This window comes from Hyla sarda, chromosome 6 (genome assembly GCF_029499605.1).
Source record: "Hyla sarda isolate aHylSar1 chromosome 6, aHylSar1.hap1, whole genome shotgun sequence".
NCBI classification, from domain to species: Eukaryota; Metazoa; Chordata; class Amphibia; order Anura; family Hylidae; genus Hyla; species Hyla sarda.
In genome coordinates, this window is record NC_079194.1 from 239,697,480 (window position 1) to 239,722,146 (window position 24,667).

The 24,667-nt window shown below is 43.1% G+C and overlaps 1 protein-coding gene across 1 annotated transcript; it reads right to left on the reverse strand.

Annotated features, from left to right (window-relative positions):
- Nucleotides 1–1,176: 1,176 nt before the first annotated feature.
- LOC130276840 (uncharacterized) lies at nt 1,177–23,663 on the reverse strand. Its single transcript, XM_056526764.1, has 10 exons — nt 23,554–23,663; nt 18,771–18,893; nt 16,714–16,745; nt 16,557–16,631; nt 16,379–16,470; nt 14,528–14,641; nt 11,557–11,611; nt 3,939–4,001; nt 3,727–3,763; nt 1,177–1,557 (listed from the first exon to the last, which is right to left on the reverse strand). Exons 1-9 carry the CDS (start codon nt 23,585–23,587, stop codon nt 3,746–3,748), a joined length of 606 nt encoding a protein of 201 aa, XP_056382739.1. The 5' UTR covers nt 23,588–23,663; the 3' UTR covers nt 1,177–1,557; nt 3,727–3,745.
- Nucleotides 23,664–24,667: the final 1,004 nt, after the last annotated feature.

Below are 24,667 nucleotides of genomic sequence, written 5' to 3' on the forward strand. Positions count from 1 at the left end.
ATTATTTCTACTAAAAAATATTTGTCCTTCCAGTACTTATTAGCAGCTGTATGCTACAGAGGAAATTTTTTCTTTTTGGAGTTCTTTTTTGTCTTGTCCACAGTGCTCTCTGCTGACACCTGATGCCCCTTATCAGGAAGTGTCCAGAGCAGGAGAAAATCCCCATAGCAAACCTATGCCGCTCTGGACCGTTCCTGACACGGACAGAGGTGTCAGCAGAGAGCACTGTGGACAAGACAAAAAAAGAAAATAATTTTCTCTGTAGCATACAGCTGCCAATAAGTACTGGAAGGATTAAGATTTTTAAATTAGAAGTAATTTACAAATCTGTTTTTTAACTTTCTGGCACCAGTTCCTTTAAAAAAAAAAAAAAAAGTTTTCCACCGGAGTACCCCTTTAAGTCAAGACCAGGAGTGGAGACAAAAGGAATAAGAAGTATCATAAAGGACTGATAAATTTTATTCCAGCTTGATCCACTTTTGCTTTTAGATAATAAAAAAAAAACTGCATGATTGTTTCCAGCCTTAGGGTGCGTTCACACGCTATTACTAGCAGCAGGTTGTCCGCTGCGGGAATCCCGCTGTGAGTTACGCTACAATTGATTTAAATGGGTCCACAGACGGCCCACAATAGTGTCAGATTTGCGGACTGTCCGCGGACCCGTTCAAATGAATGGTAGCGTAACTCACAGCGGGATTCCTGTAGCAGGAAACCTGCTTCTAGTTACTAGCCTGTGAACGCACCCTTAGGGTATGTTCACATGTTTATAACTGGCAGCGGGTTTCCTGCTACAGGAGATCTGCTGCAAGTTTAACTACCATTCACTTCAATGAGTGCGCTGTCAATCTGCAAATCTGCATACATAGCTGATTTTCCATAGATCCATTAAAGGGGTACTCCCATGGAAAACTTCTTTTTTTTTTTTTTTTTTTTTTTTAAATCAACTGGTGCCAGAAAGTTAAACAGATTTGTAAATCACTTCTATTAAAAAATCTTAATTCTTCCAGTACTTTTTAGGGGCTGTATACTAAAGAGAAATCCAAAAAAGGAATGCATTTCCTCTGATGTCATGACCACGGTGCTCTCTATTAACCTCTGCTGTCTATTTTAGGAACTGCCCAGGACAGGAAAAAATCCCCATAGCAATCATATGCTGCTCTGGACAGTTCCTAAAATGGACAGAGATGTCAGCAGAGAGCACTGTGGTCATGACATCAGAGGAAATGCATTTCTTTTTTGGATTTCTCTTTAGTATACAGCCCCTAAAAAGTACTGGAAGGATTAAGATTTTTTTAATAGAAGTGATTTACAAATCTGTTTAACTTTCTGGCACCAGTTTTCCACAAGAGTACCCCTTTAAAGTGAATGGTAACAAAACTTGCAGATGATTTCCCACAGCGTGTAACTTGATGCAAGTCTATAAAAGTATCCTTAGCTTCCTGGGCCACATCAGTCATCCTTTATGTTGTCTTGTTGTGCAGCAGGGGGTTATTGTTCCTTTTTTCATATTTCTTTCATGTTTTATGAGCTTCTTATTCTTGTAGAATAAAGAACAACCTGTGAAAGGGAAAAGAGGTTTATAGAATAAACAAGCATTGCACTGTTTTCCGGGAGTGATTAAAGAATGATTTTTTTAAAATCAACTGGTGCCAGAAAGTTTAACAGATTAGTAAATTACTTCTATTCAAAAATCTTAATCCGTTCAGTACTTATCAGCTGCTGTATGTTCCAGAGGAAGTTCTTATCTTTTTGAATTTCCTTTTTGTCTGACCACAGTGCTCTCTGCTGACACCTCTGTCCATATCAGGATAGGTTTGCTATGGGGATTCAGACAAAAAGGAAATTCAAAAAGAAAAGAACTTCCCCTGGAACATACAGCAGCTAATAAGTACTGAAAGGATTAAGATTTTTATATAGAAGTCATTTACACATCTGGCACCAGTTGATTTAAAAAAATTAAAAATAAAATGTTTTCCAGTGGAGTAACCCTCTAAAAGGGTTCTCCGATGCTTACACATCTTTTCCCCTATCCAAAGGATAGGGGATAAGATGCCTGATCGCGGAAGTACCGCCGCTGGGGACCCCCGGGATCATGCACACGGCACCCCGTTTGTAATCAGTCCCTGGAGCGGGACTGATTACAGGCGAACACGCTCCGGGGACTGGTTACAAACTGGGTGCCGCGTGCATGATCCCGGGGGTCCCCAGCGGCGGGACTCCCGCGATCAGGCATCTTATCCCCTATCCTTTGGATAGGGGAAAAGATGTGTAATTACCGGAGAACCCCTTTAATGGCCTATCCTCAGGATAAGCATCAATATCTGGTTCAGCAGCCTCATTGATCCTCTGTTTATCAGAGCCACATCATCTGCCTCCACAGTCAAATAAGACATAAGTAGACAGCTCTGTACATTGTGTAGTGTCCATACAGTGGTGATTGCCAACCAGGGTGCCTCCAGCTGTTGCAAAATTACAATTCCCAGCATGCTCGGACAGCCAAAGGCTGTCCGGGCATGCTGGGAGTTGTAATTTTGCAACAGCTGGAGGCACCCTGGTTGGGAAACACTGCCTTACTGCGTTACCGCAGCTTAGCTCCCATTCACTTAACCCAGACCCTTATTAACAGATTTACATCAATCATGGAGGGTCTTGCCGGTAAGGGCAAACCAGGAGACACATTTTTTACCATTTAGCTACTGCTTAGAAAAAGGTAAGTCCGTCAGACAGACTTTCTGCTCTCTCTCTGTAAGAGATAGCCAGAAGGGGAGAGGGTTACACACCAACTCAAATAGTAGACAGGGAAAGATACCTTGGAGGAGAGCTAATATAGGCTGGAGATGGTGAATCCAATAGGCTGTTTACAAGTATAGAAAGAAATTAGAGCTCATCCTGCACATAGAGGCGGTAGAAGTAAATGTAAACAAAATGTTTTATAAGGACTTATGAAGAAAGTGTTGTAAAGCCATGTATGAAAAAATGTTATGTCCCTGGACGACTCCTTTAAACAGTATCAGGGCAGAAAAGCTTAAAGGGGTTAACAAGGAAAAAACTTTTTTTTATTTATAAATCAACTGGCTCCAGAAAGTTAAACAGATTTGTAAATTACTTCTATTAAAAAATCTTAATCCTTTCGGTACTTATGGAGCTGCTGAAGTTGAGTTGTTCTTTTCTGTCTAAGTGCTCTCTGATGACACTTGTCTCGGGAACTGTCCAGAGTAGAAGCAAATCCCCATAGCAAACCTCTCCTACTCTGTGCAGTTCCCGAGACAAACAGAGATGTCAGCAGAGAGCACTGTTGCCAGACAGAAAAGAACAACACAACTTCAGCAGCTGATAATTATTGGAAGGATTAAGATTTTTTTTAATAGAAGTAATTTGCACATCTGTTTAAGTTTCTGGAGCCAGTTGATTTATAAAAAAATGTTTTCTCCCTGGAATAAAGTCACACAAACTCCAACACAGAAACTAGTGCCACAGAGGCTTTATAGATATAGGGGAAGATTTACTATGGAGTTTATGCCAGTTTTTGGCATCAAATAATTGTGACTTTTCTGCCCCTTTATGCTGAAACTTCCACTTTTTAAGATGTGGGTGGAGCTTCACTATAATGGGGGCAGATGTCTGGCGCTGCTGATCGGGAAATCTTACATAATATAATATGCTGATCATACTAAATTCCCGACATTTAGCCTTAAAAGATAAACTTTGTAGAAGTAAATGTTTCACCTGTATTTTATTAGACGATTCATATGTTTCCATGGGCCTGTGTAAAATAAAAACACATTGTTAATAATCAGGCAATACCGATAGCCCATGGTCACACATCCTGTTACAAGACCAGACAATTGCCGCCCCCAGTGGTCCAGAATTCCTGTTATCCCTATTAATGATTCACAATACAGAATCCAGAATCTACAAGAGACCAAAATCTCACTCACCATTAGTCTGACGAAAAACTTCTCCCAGTTCTTGTTGTGTTGTGACTGAGGATCCCTGTGTACCTGCGAAATTATAAATCTTCAGTGTTACTTCCTTGTGTTCTGTAACCTTTCTGGCTGCTTCACACAACGCTGGGAAAGTGAAATCTCTGTAACCAATGTTTCCTGTAATCCTGGTTGGTTAGTGATATGGACAGATCTTATACAAAAGCAGGGGTCCTCAAACTTTTTAAACGGGGGGGCCAGTTCACGGTCCCTCAGACCGTTGGAGGGCCGGACTATAGATAACAAAACATGAACAAATTCCTATGCACACTTATATATCTTATTAGTGGACTACCACTTTAAGTATGCAGCACAGTTCCCCCCCCCCCCCACATTAGGTTGGCAGTATAGATCCCCCCACATTAGGTTGTAGTTCCCACACATTAGGGTAGGCAGTACAGTTCCCCCACATTGGGTGCAGTACAATTCCCCCACATTAGGTGCAGTATAGTTCCCTCACATTAGGTGCAGTATAGTTCCCTCACATTAGGTGCAGTATAGTTCCCCCACATTAGGTTGGCAGTATAGTTCCCTCACATTAGGTGCAGTATAGTTCCCCCAACATTAGGTGCAGTACAATTCCCCCACATTAGGTGTAGTACAATTCCCCCACATTAGGTTCAGTATAGTTCCCTCACATTAGGTGCAGTATAGTTCCCTCACATTAGGTGCAGTATAGTTCCCCCACATTAGGTTGGCAGTATAGTTCCCTCACATTAGGTGCAGTATAGTTCCCCCACATTAGGTTGGCAGTATAGTTCCCTCACATTAGGTGCAGTATAGTTCCCCCACATTAGATGCAGTACAATTCCCCCACATTAGGTGCAGTACAATTCCCCCACATTAGGTGCAGTACAATTCCCCCACATTAGGTGAAGCATCAAATAAATATTGCCATATAGTGAAATTACCGTACAGCAGGTGGATACACACTGCCACATAGCACCAAGGTATAGTTCATTTATATAATTTATGGCCTTAACATTGACTTCCCTGGTGGTCTTGTGTATTAAGGAGGGTCAATATCACTAGTGGTTTAGGGTAGTGAAGAAGTGTATGTTCGCAGTGTAGTGAGTTATGCTATGTTCACACACAGTTTTTTAGGTAGATTTTGAGACATAAAATGGCTGTTAGACCTAATAATAAACCTATTTGTCTAATATTTCTCCTATTTAATTTATTGGGAAACAAGCACAGTTCACAAGTCATTTTTTTATGTCAATAATTATGGCTATGAAAAAGTGACCTACTTATTTTGGACATAGTATGGTTGTATGACCATTTCATGCACTTTTTATGAGCATTTTTTTACCCCCATAAATGTATATTTGGTCAAATATAAGTACATGAACTTTGCAGCGTTTTGCTATTGATTCCAATGTAATGCAATGGGCAAAATAGATGTATTTTTAGCTATAATATGACTATATTATGCCATAAAATATAACAGAAAAAACTAATACAAACATGGAAAGAAAGGCACTAACCATAGTAAATGTCTATTTCTTCACTCCCAAATCCGGAGCTGTGGGATGGCGAGGACTAGAGATGAGCAAAGTTACAGTGATTCGATTTGTCACAAACCTCGCTGCTCGGCGGTTGCTGACTTTAGCCTTCATAAATTAGTTCAGCTTTCAGGTGCTCCGGTGGCTGGAGACTCCTTCCTAGGACTGTATCCACCTTTTCCAGCCCTCCGGAGCACCTGAAAGCTGAACTCATTTATGCAGGCTAAGGGTGCGTTCACACACTAGTAACTAGCAGTGGATTTTCCACTGTGAGCTACGCCATTGATTTAGATGGGTCCACAGAAAGTCCACAATAGTGTTGGATTTGGGGACTGTCCGTGGACCCATTCAAATGAATGGTAGCGTAAGTCGCAGCGGGTTTCCCGCAGCGAAAAATCCGCTGCTAGTTACTAGCGTGTGAAAGCACCCTAAAGTCAGCAAACGCCAAGCTGAGAAGTTCGTGACAAATCAAATCACTGTAACTTCGCTCCTCTCTAGCGAGGACAGATGTAACCAGGGCGCTCAGAGGCCCTGGTTACATCTGTCCTCGCCATCCCCAGCTTATTGATTGATGCAGGCATTTTATATTGTCTGTTGAATGGAGCACCCATAGTGTTCTAATACTACAGAGGCTGGCATTTATCATTGTGTTTACCCTTTTTTTCTGTCTATATTTGGCGCTATTTTGACACGTGTCCTTTTTTTGCGCCTTTTGGTTTACACATTTCTGCTGTTTTGAGTTGTAATCCACAGTTTTTTGCAATACGCATGACATGGATGGGTTTTAAGAACTGAAAAGTCTCAAAACTACACCAGCCCAAACTAAGCTTAGCTTTATGATGTATATGAAGAGTGAAATTTCTGTAAATGTGGACCTGCACAAAATGTGTACCGACCATTTAATAAATGTGGTGCTCCTCCACATTACCAGCACGCAAAAAAAGGTGTAGAAAAATGCTTCATTTACACCTACAATGATGAATGTCCCCCAGTGTGTGTCTGAATAGTTGTCTACATCTGTTTGTACTCTCCTCCCATCTTTTTCTTCTTCATATACACTGCTCAAAAAAAATAAAGGGAACACTAAGATAACACATCCTAAATCTGAATGAATGAACTAATCGTATGAAATACTTTCGTCTTTACATAGATGAATGTGCTGACAACAAAATCACACAAAAATTATCAATGGAAATTAAATTTATCAACCCATAGAGGTCTGGATATGGAGTCACACTCAAAATCAAAGTGGAAAACCACATTAAAGGCTGATCCAACTTTATGTAATGTCCTTAAAACAAGTCACAATGAGGCTCAGTAGTGTGTGTGGCCTCCATGTGCCCATATGACCTCCCTACAACGCCTGGGCATGCTCCTGATGAGGTGGTGGATGGTCTCCTGAGGGATGTCCTCCCAGACCTGGACTAAAGCATCCACCAACTCCTGGATAGTCTGTGGTGCAACGTGGCATTGGTGGATGGAGCGAGACATGATGTCCCAGATGTGCTCAATCGGATTCAGGACTGGGGAACGGGCGGCCATTCCATAGCATCAATGCCTTCCTCTTGCAGAAACTGCTGACACACTCCAGCCACATGAGGTCTAGCATTGTCTTGCATTAGGAGGAACCCAGGGCCAACCGCACCAGCATATGGTCTCACAAGGGGTCTGAGGATCTCATCTCGGTACCTAATGGCAGTCAGGCTACATCTGGCAAGCACATGGAGGGCTGTGCGGCCCCTCCCAAAGAAATGCCACCCCACACCATTACTGACCCACTGCCAAACCGGTCATGCTGGAGGATATTGCAGGCAGCAGAACGTTCTCCACGGCATCTCCAGACTCTGTCACATGTGATCAGTGTGAACCTGCTTTCATCTGTGAAGTGCACAGGGCGCCAGTGGCGAATTTGCCAATCTTGGTGTTCTCTGGCAAATGCCAAACATCCTGCATGGTGTTGGGCTGTAAGCACAACCCCCACGTGTGGACATCGGGCCCTCATACCACCCTCATGGTGTCTGTTTCTGACTGTTTGAGTGGAGACATGCACATTTGTGGCCTGCTGGAGGTCATTCTGGATGGCTCTGGCAGTGCTCCTCCTTGCACAAAGGCGGAGGTACCGTGTTTCCCCGAAAATAAACCATACCCCGAAAGTAAGCCCTAGGCCATGGGTAATCAACTGGCAGACCGCGGTCCAGATCCGGACCATGGCCGCAGAGTAATGCCCGCAGAGTCCTGCTGCTGGGTTGTTGCCCTACTACGGCCTCCTCCACGTCTCCTGATGTACTGGCTTGTTTGGTAGCGCCTCCATGCTCTGGACACTACGCTGACAGACACAGCAAACCTTCTTGCCACAGCTCGCATTCATGTGTTATCCTGGATGAGCTGCACTACCTGAGCCACTTGTGAGGGTTGTAGACTCTGTCTCATGCTACCACTAAAGTGAAAGCACTGCCAGCATTCAAAAGTGACCAAAACATCAGCCAGGAAGCATAGGAATTGAGAAGTGGTCTGTGGTCACCACCTGCAGAACCACTCCTTTATTGGGGATGTCTTGCTAATTGCCTATAATTTCCACCTGTTGTCTGTTCCATTTGCACAACAGCATGTGAAATTGATTGTCAATCAGTGTTGCTTCCTGAGTGGACAGTGTGATTTCACAGAAGTGTCATTGACCTGGAGTTACATTGTGTTGTTTAAGGCTAGGACTCCACTGAGATTTTTGCCCTGCGATTTTTGTGGCATAAAAACGCCATATAAACTGCCACAGTTTTTCCCTGCGTTTTGGCGTTTTTACCTTTGTGTGGAATTTGCCTTTTTTGGCCCCTTTTGAGTTTTTTTTTACAAAATAGTTGGGTACCAAAAAAAAAAAAAAAAAAAAAGGATGCAGTAGGGATATAAAAATGTATTTAACTAAATGTTTATTTTTTTTATAACAAAGTTTTAATAAATTTTTTGTAAACTGTGTGTGTGTTTAACTTTTTTTTCTCTTTTTTTTCAAATTTTTTATGTAGTACTACTACTCCCAGCATGGAACACACTGTTCCAGGCTGGGAGTAGTAGTACCTGTACTACAGACAAATCGCCCCGGGTGTCTGTCTGACACCCAATGCGATCGTCCATTATAGAGCAGAGAAGCGGAGCGGCTCTATACAGCGCTCACATCTCTGCTCTGTACTCTGAGTGATGTTCTATTCATATTTTCCGCCCAGAGCTGTGATTGGCCAGATGGTTGCAGCCAATCACAGCTCTGAGGAAAAGATGAATGAATGAGCGGCCCGGAGTACAGTGCAGAGCAGAGATGTGAGCGATGTATACAGCCGCTCTGCATCTCTGCTATAGACAGGACGGTCACAGCCGGTGTCAGTAGTGACAACCGCTGTGATGTGTCCTTTAGCAGGCACTACTACTCCCAACATGGAGCCCACTCTGCTCCATGCTGGGAGTTGTATTACCTGCATTAATAGACAGATCGCAGCGAGTGTAACTTCTGACACCTGCTGCGATCTGTCTATTAATGCAGGTACTACAGCTCCCAGCATGGGGCAGAGTGTACTCCATGTTGGGAGTAGTAGTACTTGTAGTTAAGGAAAGATCACTGCGGGTATCACTCTTGACACCCGCTGTGATCCTCCTGTATAATGTATGGATGCGGCGGCCGCTCTCCTATGGTCCCCTGCACTGCCGTATATATACACATTCCGATTTCTCACAGAGAGCTGTGATTGGCTGGAACCATCTGACCAATCACAGCTCTGCGGGAAATATGAATATGTGTAAAAATACGTGAGTGCAGGGGACCATAGAAGAGCTGCCGCCGCATCTATACATTATACAAGAGGATCGCAACGGGCAATCTGTCAATAAGTACAGGTAACTACTACTCCCATCATGGAACAGTGTGTTCCATGCTGGGAGTAGTAGTACTACCTAAAAAATGTTTTTAAAAAAAAGTGAAAAACACGCAAACACTACATTTTTATTATTGTCGGCTACATTTTTAGTGCTTTACCCACTCACATAAATTGATCCCTGTTTAAAAATGAATAAACATTTCGTAATAAAAAATATACATTTCGTTAGGTACAATTTTTTCCATCACTACTATAATTTTTTTTATGGTACCCTACGAAATTTTAATAAAAAAGGTATCTCCATAATTTTTTTGGATCGCTAAAGTCCAAAAAAGAATAAAAACCGCCTGCAAAAACGCAAAATTTTAAACCAACATGGCGTTTTTCTTGGGGTTTTTGCTCTCCCATAGACTTCTATGGGATGAAAACGCCACGATTTCAGGGCAAAAAACGCCAAACTAGGTTTTTGCAGGGCATTTTGAAAATCCAGCCTCTGAGCCCGAAATTGCTGAAAAACGCCAAGAGGATTAAAAAAAAACGCCAAACTGAAAAACGCCAAGTGAATCTGGCATTTTGCAGTTTACCAGTTACTTGCAGCTAACATCTGGACGCAGCGTTTTTTCAGTGAAAAAACGCTGTGCGGGAAAATTGGCGTTTTTGCAAAAAAAAAACCTCAGTGGAGTTCCAGCCTAAGTTAACTCCACTCCTAAATCAAGACCGGCGCACCGACAAAAGCAGACCAGGGGATCAGTGCAGAAAAAGAGGTGGAGGTAAGTAATAGTTTGTTATTTTAATTAATTTGGGGCCTTTAAAAATTGTATATCTGCATCCCTGGTGGTCTAGGGCAATGGTGGAATTAAAACCAAACTGACATGAGGTTCTCCCATATTAAACCCAATACATAGGGTTATAGGGCAGGTGAACCGGATTAAAATGAGGTATAATTTACCTGGATCTGTGGTCCGGTTCTAGGGAGAATTCATGTTATTAGTTAGCATTGCTAATATGCTAATAAGCTGTGTATTGGGTTTAGTGCAGGTGAACTGGTTGTGTTAACATCTGCCTCACTTAATAAAAATTGGGTTAATGTCTGCACATTTGGTGGACTACAAAAGAGACGGGTGCACTATTTTACATGAAAGAGAATGAATCTATGCATCCCTAGAGGTCTGGGGAAACATAACATTAGACATTAGCTCAGTGGATAGGAAACAAAAAAAGGAACAATGGAAAGGCGCTCTAAGTGCTAAGAACACAATATATACAGGTGTGTGTAAAAGGAGTGGATGTAACCACACACCTCGCAATGTGAGGGTCTATTCACACAGCAGAATTTCCTCTTGCGGAATTCTGCCTCAAATTAAAGGGGTACTCCGGTGCTTACACATCTTATCCCCTATCCAAAGGATAGGGGATAAGATGCCTGATCGCGGGAGTCCCGCAGCTGGGGACCCCCGGGATCATGCACGCGGCACCCAGTTTGTAATCAGTCCCGGAGCGTGTTCGCTCCGAGACTGATTACGGTTGACCGCAGGGCCAGTGGCGTGTGACGTCACGCCCCGCCCCCGTGTGACGTCATGCTCCGCCCCTCAATGCAAGCCTACGGGAGGGGGCGTGATAGCTATCACGCCCCCTCCCGTAGGCTTGCATTGAGGGGCGGAGCGTGACATCACACGGGGGCGTGACGTCACAAGCCGCCGGCCCTGCGGTCGACCGTTATCAGTCCTGGAGCGAACACGCTCCGGGGACTGATTACAAACTGGGTGCCGCGTGCATGATCCCGGGGGTCCCCAGCTGCGGGACTCCCGCGATCAGGCATCTTATCCCCTATCCTTTGGATAGGGGATAAGATGTGTAAGCACCGGAGTACCCCTTTAAAGCCCATAGACTTCTATGGGATTCTGCACTCCCACTCACAATTCTGAATTGCCGCTTGTGGAATTCTAGTTAAAGCCCATAGACTTCTATGGGATTCCGCACTCCCATGCAAACTTCTGAATTTCCAGTTGCAGAATTCTGCAAGCGGAAATTCAGCAGTGTGAATGGGAGTGCGGAATCCCATAGAAGTCTATGGGATTCCGCCCTTCCGCCCTATGGCTGACAATATAGGTAGTGTATTATAAACTGGACTCTGGTTGCTGTGGGTTGCCGTGACTTTATCTGAGACAATCTTCATACAGGAGGATGTGTCCATAGATTTATAGACATATTTACCTGAGACTCTAAATGTTGCACCCGCTGGAGAGTCAAAGCCAAAAGCCGCTGGAGCCTGGGGAGGAATCACATGTGAATACAACATATAGGGGGAGATTTATCAAAGGATTTAGACAGTTTTTTCCTGTCTAAATTTGTCGCACAGAAAGTCACAGTCTAAATGTGTGCAACTTTTCTGCGACTTTTGCTTTAGAGGATTTTTAGAACATGATGCATTCTAGTCTATTGTAGACAGAAAAATACATTGGTGCTGAATTTATCAAAAGAGACTTTTCAGCGACAAGTCGCATCGGCTGAAAGTACACTGAAATGTCAGACCATGCTGGAGAATGTTTAAATACAGTCTAAACCATAGATCCCGAAGTCTGTGCACAGAATTTATCAAGAGCCGTGCGACTTTTGATAAATTAGGCGCACAATAGACCAGCCTAACCCTCTGTAGTTTGGTCTATATTGATGCGGGACATAGACAACTTTGATAAATCTCTCCCATAGACAATAATATATAGTAACTGGTGCAAAGTGAAATAATTTTATATCTAGCCTGAAATCTGTAATGATGGCATTATCCATTGGGCACAGAGGGGAAATTTATCAAAACCTGTGTAGATGAAGAGTGGTACAGCTGCCCATAGCAACCAATCAGATTGCTTCTTTCATTTTTAGAGGCCTTTTTTTTTTTTTTTTTTTCCAAGGAAAACTGTCACCAAATTCACCCACACTAAACCCAATACACTGGATTATAGGGTGGGTGAACAGGAGTCCATACATGGGTCACTTACTTTTTTTTTAAGTTTTCTTGCTGTCGCTAAAGTTCCGTAATTTTGCCCTTCACATGCACTCTGATGGTGGGTCCCCCATTGGCAGCCTTGCTTTGGGTCCCAAAGGATGGGGCCTTAGCCTGCCCCCCTTGTTCGCATATTCATTTTCCCCCTGAGCGCAGCGCGTCGGGAGAGCGCTCTGTGCAGTGTAACTGCGCATGTGCCAGTCCCTCGCTACACCCGGAAGTCAGGAGGAGTGAGACTTCGGAAAAAGGTACTTCCGGGTGTAGCGAGGGACCGGCACATGCGCAGTTACACTGCACAGAGCGCTCTCCTACAGCAGACAGAGCGCTGCACTCAGGGGGGAAATTAATATGCGAACAAGGGGGGAGGGCTAAGACCTCTTCTTCAAGGACCCAAAGCAAGGCTGCTGGCAGGGGACCCGCCTTCAGAGTGCAAGTGAAGGCCAAAATTACGGAACTTTAGTGGACGACAACTCAGCGGCAAGAAAACATAAAAAAGTAAGTAACCAGTGTATGGACTCCTGTTCACCAAACTATAACCCAGTGTATTGGCTTTAGTGTGGGTGAACTTGGCGAGAGTTTTCCTTTTGAAATAAAGAAAGCGATCTAATGGGTTACTATGGACAACTGCTCCACTCTTCTCTACGCTTCAGTGGTTGCTATGGGCACCTACTCCATTAACTAGCTTCCATTTGCTTATGCCAAATATATGTTTGTAGATGTTTCATTCACTTTTTATACTATGAATAGTCTGTTAACCCTGTGCTAGTTGTGAACGTGGAGGAGAGGGGGTTAATCTCTGATCTGCGGGTGCTAGCAGTTTAGGAGATTCTTCCCTCTCTCCTCTATATAAAGGATCCTTGTATGTACTATTGTTGTATGACTAATGTTGGGCACTGCAACCAAAACACATCACCTGTACCTGTCCATTCTATCATGTCCAATGGTTTACAATAAAGCTGAGAGTCTGTGCTGAACACCTTTTCTTTCTTGAGACTTAAATGGGCACTCTCATTAAAGTAAACTTTTTATATAATATAGATCTTTAAAAAAAAAAAAATCTTTCTAATATATTTCTTTAAAAATTTTTTTTACTTTTACCATATTTTTTGTCCTTTAAAATCTTGGCCACTAAGGCTAAGTTCAGACTATGAAATCTCCAGGCAGAAAATTTCCGAGTGCGGCCAGCGCCGGCTGAATCAGAGACCGCGCGGACACTGCAGTCTCCAATAGACTGCAATGTGTTCCGCGCGGATTTCCGCCTGAAGAAAGAGCACCGCCTTTGCAGGCGGAAATTTCCAAGCGGATTGTCCGTTCACAAATTCCACTTCACAAATTCCGAAGTGTGAATTTGTGAATGGAAAATCATTCACTACACTATACATTTTAGAAAGTGGAATTTCCGCCTGCAATTTCAAAGCAAAATTGCAGGCGGAAATTCCGTAGTCTGAACCTAGCCTAAGGGTCACCCTACATGGTCCAGGATGGCATTTCCCCCCTTTACGCAATACACGTTTGGACCACTGCTTGCCAGGGAAGTGGTCCCACTGCAGGAAGTCTCATCCATGCAGCTTGCTCTCTGCCTGTATATGAAACAGGCAGAGAGCAAGTGCAGTGCTCATGCACGCACGGCGCGCACCTAATATACATATGCCTGCCCCATGCATCTCCCCGTTCTCCTCCTGTATTATTCATCCCACTGTGCCCAACCCCAGTGCAGCACAAGCGGGCGTGGTGAGAAGAGAGAGAGGACCATATAATCTGCACAGTCAGGAAGAAGGGCGGAAGCTGGCCCTGGCAGGCATTAGATGGCGTTGCGCCAGCCGGACCACGCCCACTTTCTCCCTCACTGGAACATCAATGACTGAGCAGGCTGAGGAGCTTGTAAAAATTTTTTTTTTCTTTTTTTTTTAACGAATAAAAGGCAGGATTAGTGTTAGGATCAGTCAGGGATAGATGCAGAAGGGATTTAGGGACAGATTTGTTTATGATAGGTATTCTTTAAATATGTTTAAACATCTTGCAGTCCAATCCATTGTGTTCCAGATGAGCAATGTGAAACTAAAATATTCATGTCCTGAATAATCTGCCCATTGGGGATGCACGGTCAGCCTGCAGTTCACTATGGATTGTAATGTCAATGTATAATACTAGCATTTCGCCCCTCCATGCCTCCAGTTACATTACCTTTCATGCTCCCCTTGCAGCTGTTCCAGAATAACACGTTTTTGTTCCCACTGTGGCCCAAATACCCGAACCAAGCGGACAAGCTCTGTGGCAGGAACATATAAATCTGTCAAGCTGAAAGATGCAAAGATAATGATTATACAGTATAATTGTAGGACAATGTAACTACCACCCCCAGCATGCTTTTCACCACCCCAGGCTGGGAGCGGAGATTTGTTTACACTAAGAGATCTGATTTGACTATATGTAACAAGTTGAGCCCTACTATACGGGGTTGGGATATTGCCCTGTGTATAGGGTTGCCACCTTTCTTGCAAAAAAATACCGGCCATGCTAATTTGGATAATTAATTATATATGCGTGACATCACAGGATACACAAATGCAGGGAAAATTTTGTCCTATTCTGACCCCTATAACTTTTTGATTTCTCCTTATACCGGAATGTATGAGGCTCGTTTGTTTTTTTGCGCCCCGATCTGTAGTTTTTAACGGTTGCATTTTTGTTTTGATATTACTTTTTGATTGCTTTTTTTAATTAAATACCTGAGTTGCAGTTAGTTACTAACTACAATTCCCAGCATGTCCTGATATAGCCTGTGGCTCAGCAGCTGCCCCAAATGAAAACTACAACTCCCAGCATGTTGGACTATTTAGTAGTATATAGTAACATAGTTCATAAGGTTGAAAAAAGACCAAAGTCCATCAAGTATAAGTTAGTGTTTCCCAATCAAGGGTGCCTCCAGCTATTGCAAAACTACAACTCCCAACATTCCCGGAAAGTCAACGGTTGTGCGGGCATGCTGGGAGTTGTAGTTTTACAACAGCTGGAGGTGCTCTGGTTGGGAAACACTGGTATAGGATATGGTGTAACATTGCGGGAGTGAAAGGATTGGTTGGATAAATACGGGCCATTGCATTACCGGTATTTTTAATATAATAATATGGGCAGGGTGGCCAAAATACCGGCTGTACCGGTAAAATACCGTCCAGGTGGCAACCCTACCTGTGTATTAGGCCCAGAGATCAGCCAATGAACCAACAAATACTTGTTCATTGGCTGATCACATATTTTAAGGAGGTATAAAAACCATTGTTCGTCAGCCCAAATATCTCCCCGCGTAATAGGGGATGTATGGCTGACAATGATGCAGCGAGTACCTGATTGGTATTGGAATCAGACACAGGTCTGCCCATGTAATACCACCCTAAGGGTGCATTCACACGCTTGTAACTAGCAGCGGGAAACCCACTGCGAGTTACGCTACCATTCATTTGGTCTGTCTGTGGACCGATTTAAATAAATGGTAGCGTAACTCGCAGCAGGATTCCCGCAGCGGGCAACCCGCTGCTAGTAATAGCGTGTGAACGCACCCTAAGGGTGCGTTCACACGCTATTACTAGCAGCGGGTTGCCCGCTGCGAGTTACGCTACCATTGATTTGAATGAGTCCACTGACAGTCCGCAGACTGTCGGACTGTCCACGGACCCATTTAAATCAATGGTAGCGTAAGTCGCAGCAGGTTTCCTGCAGTGGGAAACTCGCTGCTAGCTACTAGCGTGTGAACGCACCCTAACACTGCATTCAGACACCCAAAATATGGGCAAATTACTGTTTCAGTAGAAACACAAGGAGGGAGGTTTATCAAAACCTGTCCAGAGGAAAAGTTGCCCAGTTGCCCATAGCAACCAATCAGATCGCTTCTTTCATTTTTCAAAGACCTTGTTAAAAATGAAAGAAGCGAGCTGATTGGTTGCTATGGGTAACTGGGTAACTTTTCCTCTGCACAGGTTCTGATAAATCTCCCCCATTTGTTTTTCCTCATGAACCTTCTACCTCCAGTCCATTCACCTTCTAAAGAGCCTGGATGTAGAGAGGGAGAGCTGAGCTTGGACACAACTTGGCACATTCTCCTGAATCATCTCGTCCTTCACGTCCATAACCTAGGGATGGAAAGCATACAAGGCGTCTACCATTACTAATAACCTCTACAATGAATCTCCTGCCCATCTTCCCAGAGCATGCTCACCTCAGATACACTGGTCTGGAGAAGACACAACGCTGACAACACGCCATCACACAGACCCTCAAACAATGCCGGGTCCTAGAAGACAATGGGAGAGGTCAGAATGGGCAGAATCTGCCGGTTGGGTCTATTCTTTGTACATAGTTTGTCATCTTTTTACCATGCTTTTCACTTCGCCAGGGGGCTCATCCACTAAAAAAAAAGAAAAAGTATCAATATACTGCAGATGAGATGACGATCTGATAAGTGGGATACGCTGCATAGTAACTGTGACAAAAAATGCGGTAACTGTGAACCAAGCCCTACCTTCCGAAAAAAGTTGTCTGCTTCAGAAATCCCACTTTAAACACTAAGAGTTCTGAGTTAAAGGGGTATACCATGAAAAAAAATGTTTCATATCAACTGGCTCCAGAAAGTTAAACAGATTTGTAAATTACTTCTATAAAAAAAATCTTAATCCTACCAGTACTTATCAGCTGCTGAAGTTGGGTTGTTCTTTTCTTTCTGACAACAGTGCTCTCTACTGACACCTCTGTCTGTCCCAGGAACTGTCCAGAACAGGAGAGGTTTGCTATGGTAATTTGATGCTACTTTGGACAGTTCCTGAGACAGACAGAGGTGTCAGCAGAGAGTACTGTGGTCAGACAGAAAAGAACAACTCAACTTCAGGAGCTGATGAGTACTGGAAGGATTACATTTTTTTAATAGAAGTATTTTACATGTCTGTTTAGCTTTCTGGAACAAGTTGATATGAAAAACAAATGTTCTTTCTTGGAATACCCCATTAAGAAAAGGGATCTCTGTTTAATGTAAACTACATGATCCGTCAGCTGTATGTAGCACAAGTATACCAGCAAATGTGGCGATTCGTGTGGCTTCACCCTGAGGACCTTCATCTAATAGACAAAGGAGCTGGGCCATCTGTTCACGACACAGACGGATCATTGATTTCAATGAGAACTGCGTAATGATTGCTGTTGGGTTCAGATCAGTTTTTGGTGCATTTCTCTTCATTTTTTTTCTGGCCTTTGCTTTTCCGATAAATTTGCAGACTTTTTGCTTTGCTCTTTATTTTCTTGCTTTCAGTCTAAATGGACACTGTCATTAAAACTAACTTTTGTTATTTCACTCCTTATGGTAAATAAAGAATCTTTCTAATATACTTTGTTTAAAAAAAAAAAATGAAGTTTTCTATATTTTATTTGTGTTTAAAAAGCTGCCACTAGGTGTCTCCCTACTTGTCCAGATCACATTTCCTCCTATCTTTTGCACAGACTTTGGACTCCTGCTGACCTGGCAGAAGTCCAAAAACAGGAAATGCAGTCTGGAGTGTGAAGGAGTGTGTGCATCCTTAGCCAATCATAGCTCATCTCACATTGAACTGCTCTGGGCTGTGTGTAGCAGAGTGATGGAGAAAGTTCTCCCCTGTATGACTTCAGATAATGTCACACCTGCTGGGTAACGCCCCTTCCCAGTCTGTGAATCTGACTGAGACTGAGCAGAAAATACAGAACAATATCAAGGTAGAAATCTAACAAATAGTACAAATAAAGGTGGGAGGTGGTTTATCATGATGGGGGCAGTGAACTGAGAGGATTATAACATTTAATGAGATCATGAGAGGTTCTCTTTAAGTGTAGTTAATTTTAAGATTTTATTATTTGCGACTTTTTTAGATGTTGCAAACTTTTTTGCGCAATCTCACTCCACTCAATGGGTCGCACAGCACACAATGTACAAGGCAAAGAAATGCAAAGAAATATGTGACAAACTCCTCATAAATCGTGTGACAATATGATTAAAATGAATTAATTCCACCCTCTGTGATATTGCCAGGGAATCCTAATAACAGAATAAAAACAATCTAAGTGAAAAAAAAAAAACAACTTTGAGATTCGAAGTGTTGCTCTTGTGCGCTTCCCTGTTTATTTCTATTAGTGAAATCCTAACTTATTTGTAACCCGCATACAGTGTAAAAAAACTTTAACTCATACAATATCACATGCAACTACATCATCATAAAAATCTAAAACGTTATAGCTATGCAAAAATAAAAATAAATTTAAAGGCAAAGAGACAAAATTGGCTGTGTATTTAAAGGGTTAAAGTTTGCCCCCCTTTAATAACGCTTGCTTGTGCTGACTTCGGGCATCTGTGCCAGGCTTTTCTTATTTCTACCATTCACATTCAGAGATATTGCTTATCTCTCGCTCTCACCTGGGTCCTCCGGTGGACTCTCTTCTTGTTTGGTGCATTTCGGTTCTTCCTTTACTTTCTTGTGCGCTGTGACTTTTTTGGTGGCACGCTTCATGCTGACTGGGCACAGTTCACACTTGTTACCTGCTGACAACAAATCTGTTTCTAAGTAACAGAGCAAAAGATAAGCAGCTGCTGCTGCCACCTGCTGTCCATAAAGTAGACTGCACATTTAGGAAAAGTACTGTTTTTGGTTAAAAAAATTCCCCACTGAATAGAAACTATGAAGATTTATCATTCTTTTCAAACGTATGGCTTTTATATGACTTTTTAACTTACTTTTGCTTACATGTGACCTATTTATCAAATAGTCGCACGACCTTGATAAATAAATTACACATAAGCAAAAACCGGGAAACTCGCTTACAAAAGCATTTTTTAAAGCAGAAAAGTTTTCCCTTATGTTAATAGCCAAAGTTCCTTATCTATCCTTTATTACCAGTAGCGTTGCTAGAGAGTGAAGGGGGGGGGGGGAGGGGGGGGGACGTTTATTTTTTATAATTAACATTAATGTAGTAGCTTTGTTTCATGATGCAGAACAAGAACAGTGGTTAAAGTGGGTGTTAATGTCCTTTTCTGCGGACATATGCACTTTCTGTAAGCCAGGTTGGACCTGGAATACATATGCGACTTAAATGGAGATGCAACTTTTTTTCTTCATAAATAGCGACTATCGCATTTGATAAATACATGACCACTGCAAAGTAAAAAATAAAAAAAATTACTACGTGAGCAGATTTCAGAAATGTGCTTTGGAATAAGCAAAAATCTAAAAGTCGCAGCATGTATAGAAAAGTCGCATGTGCGCAAGTACATCTACTATAGAGCTTGATAAATCTCCTTCTATAAGGTCATCTACTTAAAGTATATGAAGCCTGTTTTCCTCATTGTTTAATATTTGGGATGATAAATGGGGAATAAATATGGACCAGCTACTATAGAACTTCAAGGCCTGGATAAGACCTGGCAGACTAGGCAATATTATGTGGGAAGAAACTGTATTAATACAAGGGACATATTCATGTGTTATACAGGGACCTGTCATCCCTTTAATGCAGCCTAAATGGCAAGATATCGGGTCAGTTCCTAGCAGCGTCTCCCTGCCCCTCTGTTTGTGATCGATAGTTCTCTCTTTATACCCAAACAAAAAAGAGGTACTCCACTGGCCAGCATTTGGAAGTAAATGTTTTGAACGCTGTTTTTGTCGTGCGGGGGTCGGCCACGCCCCCTCCACACAAGTCTGAGAAGGGGCGTGATGACTTGAATTGAGGGGGTGTGGCTGTGATGTCATGAGGGGTGTGACTGACCAGCGCTACATCACAGCCACACCCCCTCAATGCATGTCTACGTGACCCCTGCAGCGCAAAAACAGCGTTCGTAACATTTACTTCCAAACGCTGGCCAGTTAAGTACCTCTTTAATCACGGCTGGAGGGTGGGATGGGGTGAAGCCGCCGGGGCCCACCCCAATGATTAGTGGTTCGGTCAGCATGAAAATGATGGCAGGTTCCTTAAGGGTGTATTATTTGGATACAGCATGTTTAAACAGAACATGGTAACATTGCATGGGCAGAGGGAGACTGGATCTTTGTAGAATGAGGAAATACAATACTTATGAGCATTTATATCAGCTTACAACTGTATTACACTGTTCATTCTGTGCCTCTATATCACACTCAAGTGTTAAAAAGGTGTCGCATGACTTCTCGCTCCCTGCCTTGACTGAGTGACATACAGGGCTCAGTGCTGGAAACAGTCCTGAACATCAATCATGCAGGGTGGGGGGGAGAGAGGCGCTATGCATGCTGCAGCTTTGCATCACCTCCTTAAAGGGGTACTCCACCCCTAGACATCTTATCCCCTAACCAAAGGATAGGGGATAAGATGTCAGATTGCGGGGGTCCAGCCGCTAGGGACCCCGGGATCTCGGCTGCAGCACCCACCTGTTGCAGCTTCTGGAAACACTAGAGGCTTCGGCTCCCGACCACAGTGACGTGAGATCACGACGTCCCGCCCCGCCCCTCAATGCAAGTCTATGGGAGGGGGTGTGACAGCCGTCACACCCCCCTCCCATAGACTTGCATTGAGGGGGTGGGGCGTGACATCACACGAGGGCGGAGTCATGACATCACGATCTCACATCACCATGGTCGTGAGGCGTTAGGATGAGAGCCTCCAGCGCTGCCGGAAGCCGCAACAGATGGGTGCTGCAGCAGAGATCCCGGGGTCCCCAGTGGCGGGACCCCCGCGATCTGACATCTTATCCCCTATCCTTTCGATAGGGGATAAGATGTCTAGGGGCAGAGTACCCCTTTAAGGCTAAGTTTCCACTTGTTTTTTTTCTGGCAGTTTTTGGATATCTGCCACTGCAGTTTTGGAGCCAAAGTCGGAAGTGGATCCAAAAGGGAGAAGTGTAAGTCCTTTTTTTTATATGTCCTATTCCTTTTGAATAAACTTCTGGCTTTGGCCCAAAAACTGCCAGAAAAAAAAAAACAAGTGGAAACTTAGCTGTACACAATCTCTGAGCAGGATATAGAGCCGATGTACAGGATCTGCTGCATATTTTCTGCAGCTGATTTTGCTACCTATTGAAGTCAATATGTAGTAAAATATGCAGCATATCCTGTAAGTGTGAATGTACCCTGAATGGGAATTCTATTTCTCATGATCAAGTTATCCCCTGACCACAGAATAAGGGATTATTATAAGATCGGTGGCAGTTCCGCTACTAGGACTCCCACGGATCACAAGAACAAATGTCCTCCAAATGACTGGAGCAGCAACGTACATGCTCAGTCACCAGTTTACTGTCTATGAGTCTTTCAAAAATTGCTAAGCCCAGTCCTAGGCAATGTTCTCAAGCCACATAGAGAATGAATGGAGCAGCCGCTGAGCATGTACACCCCCACTCCATTCACTCAGCAGTCATTTGACCTGCATTTCTTGTGATTGGTAGGGGTCCCAGCAGCTGGACCACCACAATTAGGCTGCATGCACACCACGTTTTTTGCAATACAGTTCCTGTATCAGGTTTTTGATGAAAAACGGATTCCTCAAAACCTGACTAAAAACTGAATCAAAAAGTGTGTACAAATTTTAACCCATATACGGTTGAAAACCGTATACGGTTTGAAAAATGATGTCCGGTTACATCCGTTTTTTAAGGAAAAAAAAGTAAACATTTTAACTTTTCACTCCATTTTGAAAAAAGTTTCACTTGTTTGCTTGAAATTCCAAGAAAAAAAACTGTGCAAAGTCAAAAGCCGTATGGTGCAAACCTGATGGAATCGTATGCACATACAGTTCTGTACAGTTCCCATTGACTCCCATGTTAAAAAAAAAAACGTATACGGTTTAATACAGTTTTTCAGCCGGACCAAAAAATGTGGTAGACTACGGTTTTGGGTACGGGTAAAAACTGGACAAAACCGTATGAGATGCAAAACGGACTAAGGCTGCATTCACACCTCGTTTTGTACATACGGGTGCCAGATCCAGCTAGGGGATGGGGAAAACCGGGCGCTCCCATACCCCAGCCGGATCAGCCCGTGACTCCATTTACTTTAATGAGCCGACCGGAGTCAAACGGTGACTCCGGTCGGCTCAGTTTTGACCCGTATGCGGTTTCCTGACCGGACCTAAAACCGTAGTATATTACAGTTTTAGGTCCTGTCCAAAACCGCATACCGATCAAAACTGAGCCGACCGGAGCCACCGTTTGAATCCGGTCGGCTCATTAAAGTAAATGGAGTCACAGGCTGATCCGGCTGGGGTACGGGAGCGCCCGGTTTTTCCCGTCCCCCAGCCGGATCTGGCACCCGTATGTACAAAACGAGGTGTGAATGCAGCCTAAACCGAATGATGCGTCTGACATACGGTTTACAATGTGAAGTCAAAGCATACAGTTTTCTATACAGTTCCGTGCGGTTTTTAACTTGAAACCGTATACGGGAACTTTATAACAAAAACGTGGTGTGCATGCACCCTTAGCCAGTTATCCCCTTTTGGATACATTTTGATCATGAGAATACCCCTTATAATAATTTCCACTTCACTACAAAATTACACTGCTCAAAAAAATAAAGGTAACACTAAGATAACACATCCTAGATCTGAATAAATGAACTAATCGTATGAAATATTTTCGTCTTTACATAGTTGAATGTGCTGACAACAAAATCACACAAAAATTATCAATGGAAATCACATTTATCAACCCATGGAGGTCTGGATATGGGGGTCACACTCAAAATCAAAGTGGAAAATCACACTACAGAAAGAAGACATAAGAATTGAGAAGTGGTCTGTGGTCACCACCTGCAGAACCACTCCTTTATTGGGGGTGTCTTGCTAATTGCCTATTATTTCCACCTGTTGTCTGTTCCATTTGCACAACAGCATGTGAAATTGATTGTCAATCAGTGTTACTTCCTGAGTGGACAGTGTGATTTCACAGAAGTGTGATTGACTTGGAGTTACATTGTGTTGTGTAAGGCTGGGTTCACACTGTGGAATTTCTGGGCAGAATTTCTGCCGGAGATCGAGTCGGCGGCACTAGGACCACGCGGACTACATTGCCGTCCCCATAGATGGCAATGCATTTCTGAGTAGATCTCCAAAAAGATTCACCCAGAAATGCATTGCAGTCTATGGGATCAGGATCTGACGAAGAGGGGGTCCCACCCCTCGAAACGCGTTATCCTATGTTTGTACTATACTGGAATAAATCTTTACTTTCTACCTACCTTCCGATTGTGTGGCTACTAATTCCCCACTCATCCTGCTGGAAAGGAGCGCTCCAAAGCACCTACTTTTTTCGGATCGGAGATCCTACCTATTTCTTCACAGTCTATGGGATCAGCAATGCAGTCTGCTCGGTCCTAGCACCCCCGGCTGGGTCTCTGGCAGAAATTCTGCTGTGTGAACCTAGCCTTTATTTTTTTGAACAGTGTAGTTAGGTCTCCTTACTATCCTTTTAATAGCATTGCTTATAGTTTGACAAAATACCATACAATTAAAGGGGTACTCCGGTGAAAACCTTTTTTCTTTTAAATCAACTGGTGGCAGAAAGTTAAACATGTTTGTAAATTACTTCTATTCAAAAAGCTTAATCCTTCCAGTATTAATTAGCTGCTGAATGCTACAGAGGAAATTCCTTTCTTTTTGGAGCACTGATGACATCACGAGCACAGTGCTCTCTGCTGACATCTCTGTCCATTTTAGCAACCATGCATAGCAGATGTATGCTAAGGGCAGCATGGTGGCTTAGTGGTTAGCACTGCTGTCTTGCAGTGCTGGGGACTTGGGTTCAAATCCCATTAAGGACAACAATAAATAAAGCGTTGTTATTATTATAATAACGTCAGCAGAGAGAACTGTGGTCGTGATGTTATCAGAGAGAATTCCAAAGAGAAAAGAATTTCCTCTGTAGTAATCAGCAGCTAATAAGTGCAGGAAGGATTAAGATTTTTTAATAGAAGTAATTTACAAATCTGTTTAACTTTCTGCCACCAGTTGATTTAAAAGAAAAAAGGTTTTCACCGGAGTACCCCTTTAAGCTTCTTGGGGGAGAGTTATCAAAAACCTGTCCAGAGGAAACGTTGCTGAGTTGCCCATAACAACCAATCAGATTGCTTTCATTTTTCAGAGGCCTTTTCAGAAATGAAAGAAGCGATCTGATTGGTTGCTATGGGCAACTCAGCAACGTTTCCTCTGGACAGGTTTTTGATAAATCTCCCCTTGTGTTTTTTTCTCTTTTTAGAATGCAGTTTTTATAGCATTTTTTTTTTCCAAAACTGTGTTTTAGTGTGTGTAATACATTTATGCCTTTTTCTCATAAGCAAGGTGAGTTTTTGATCA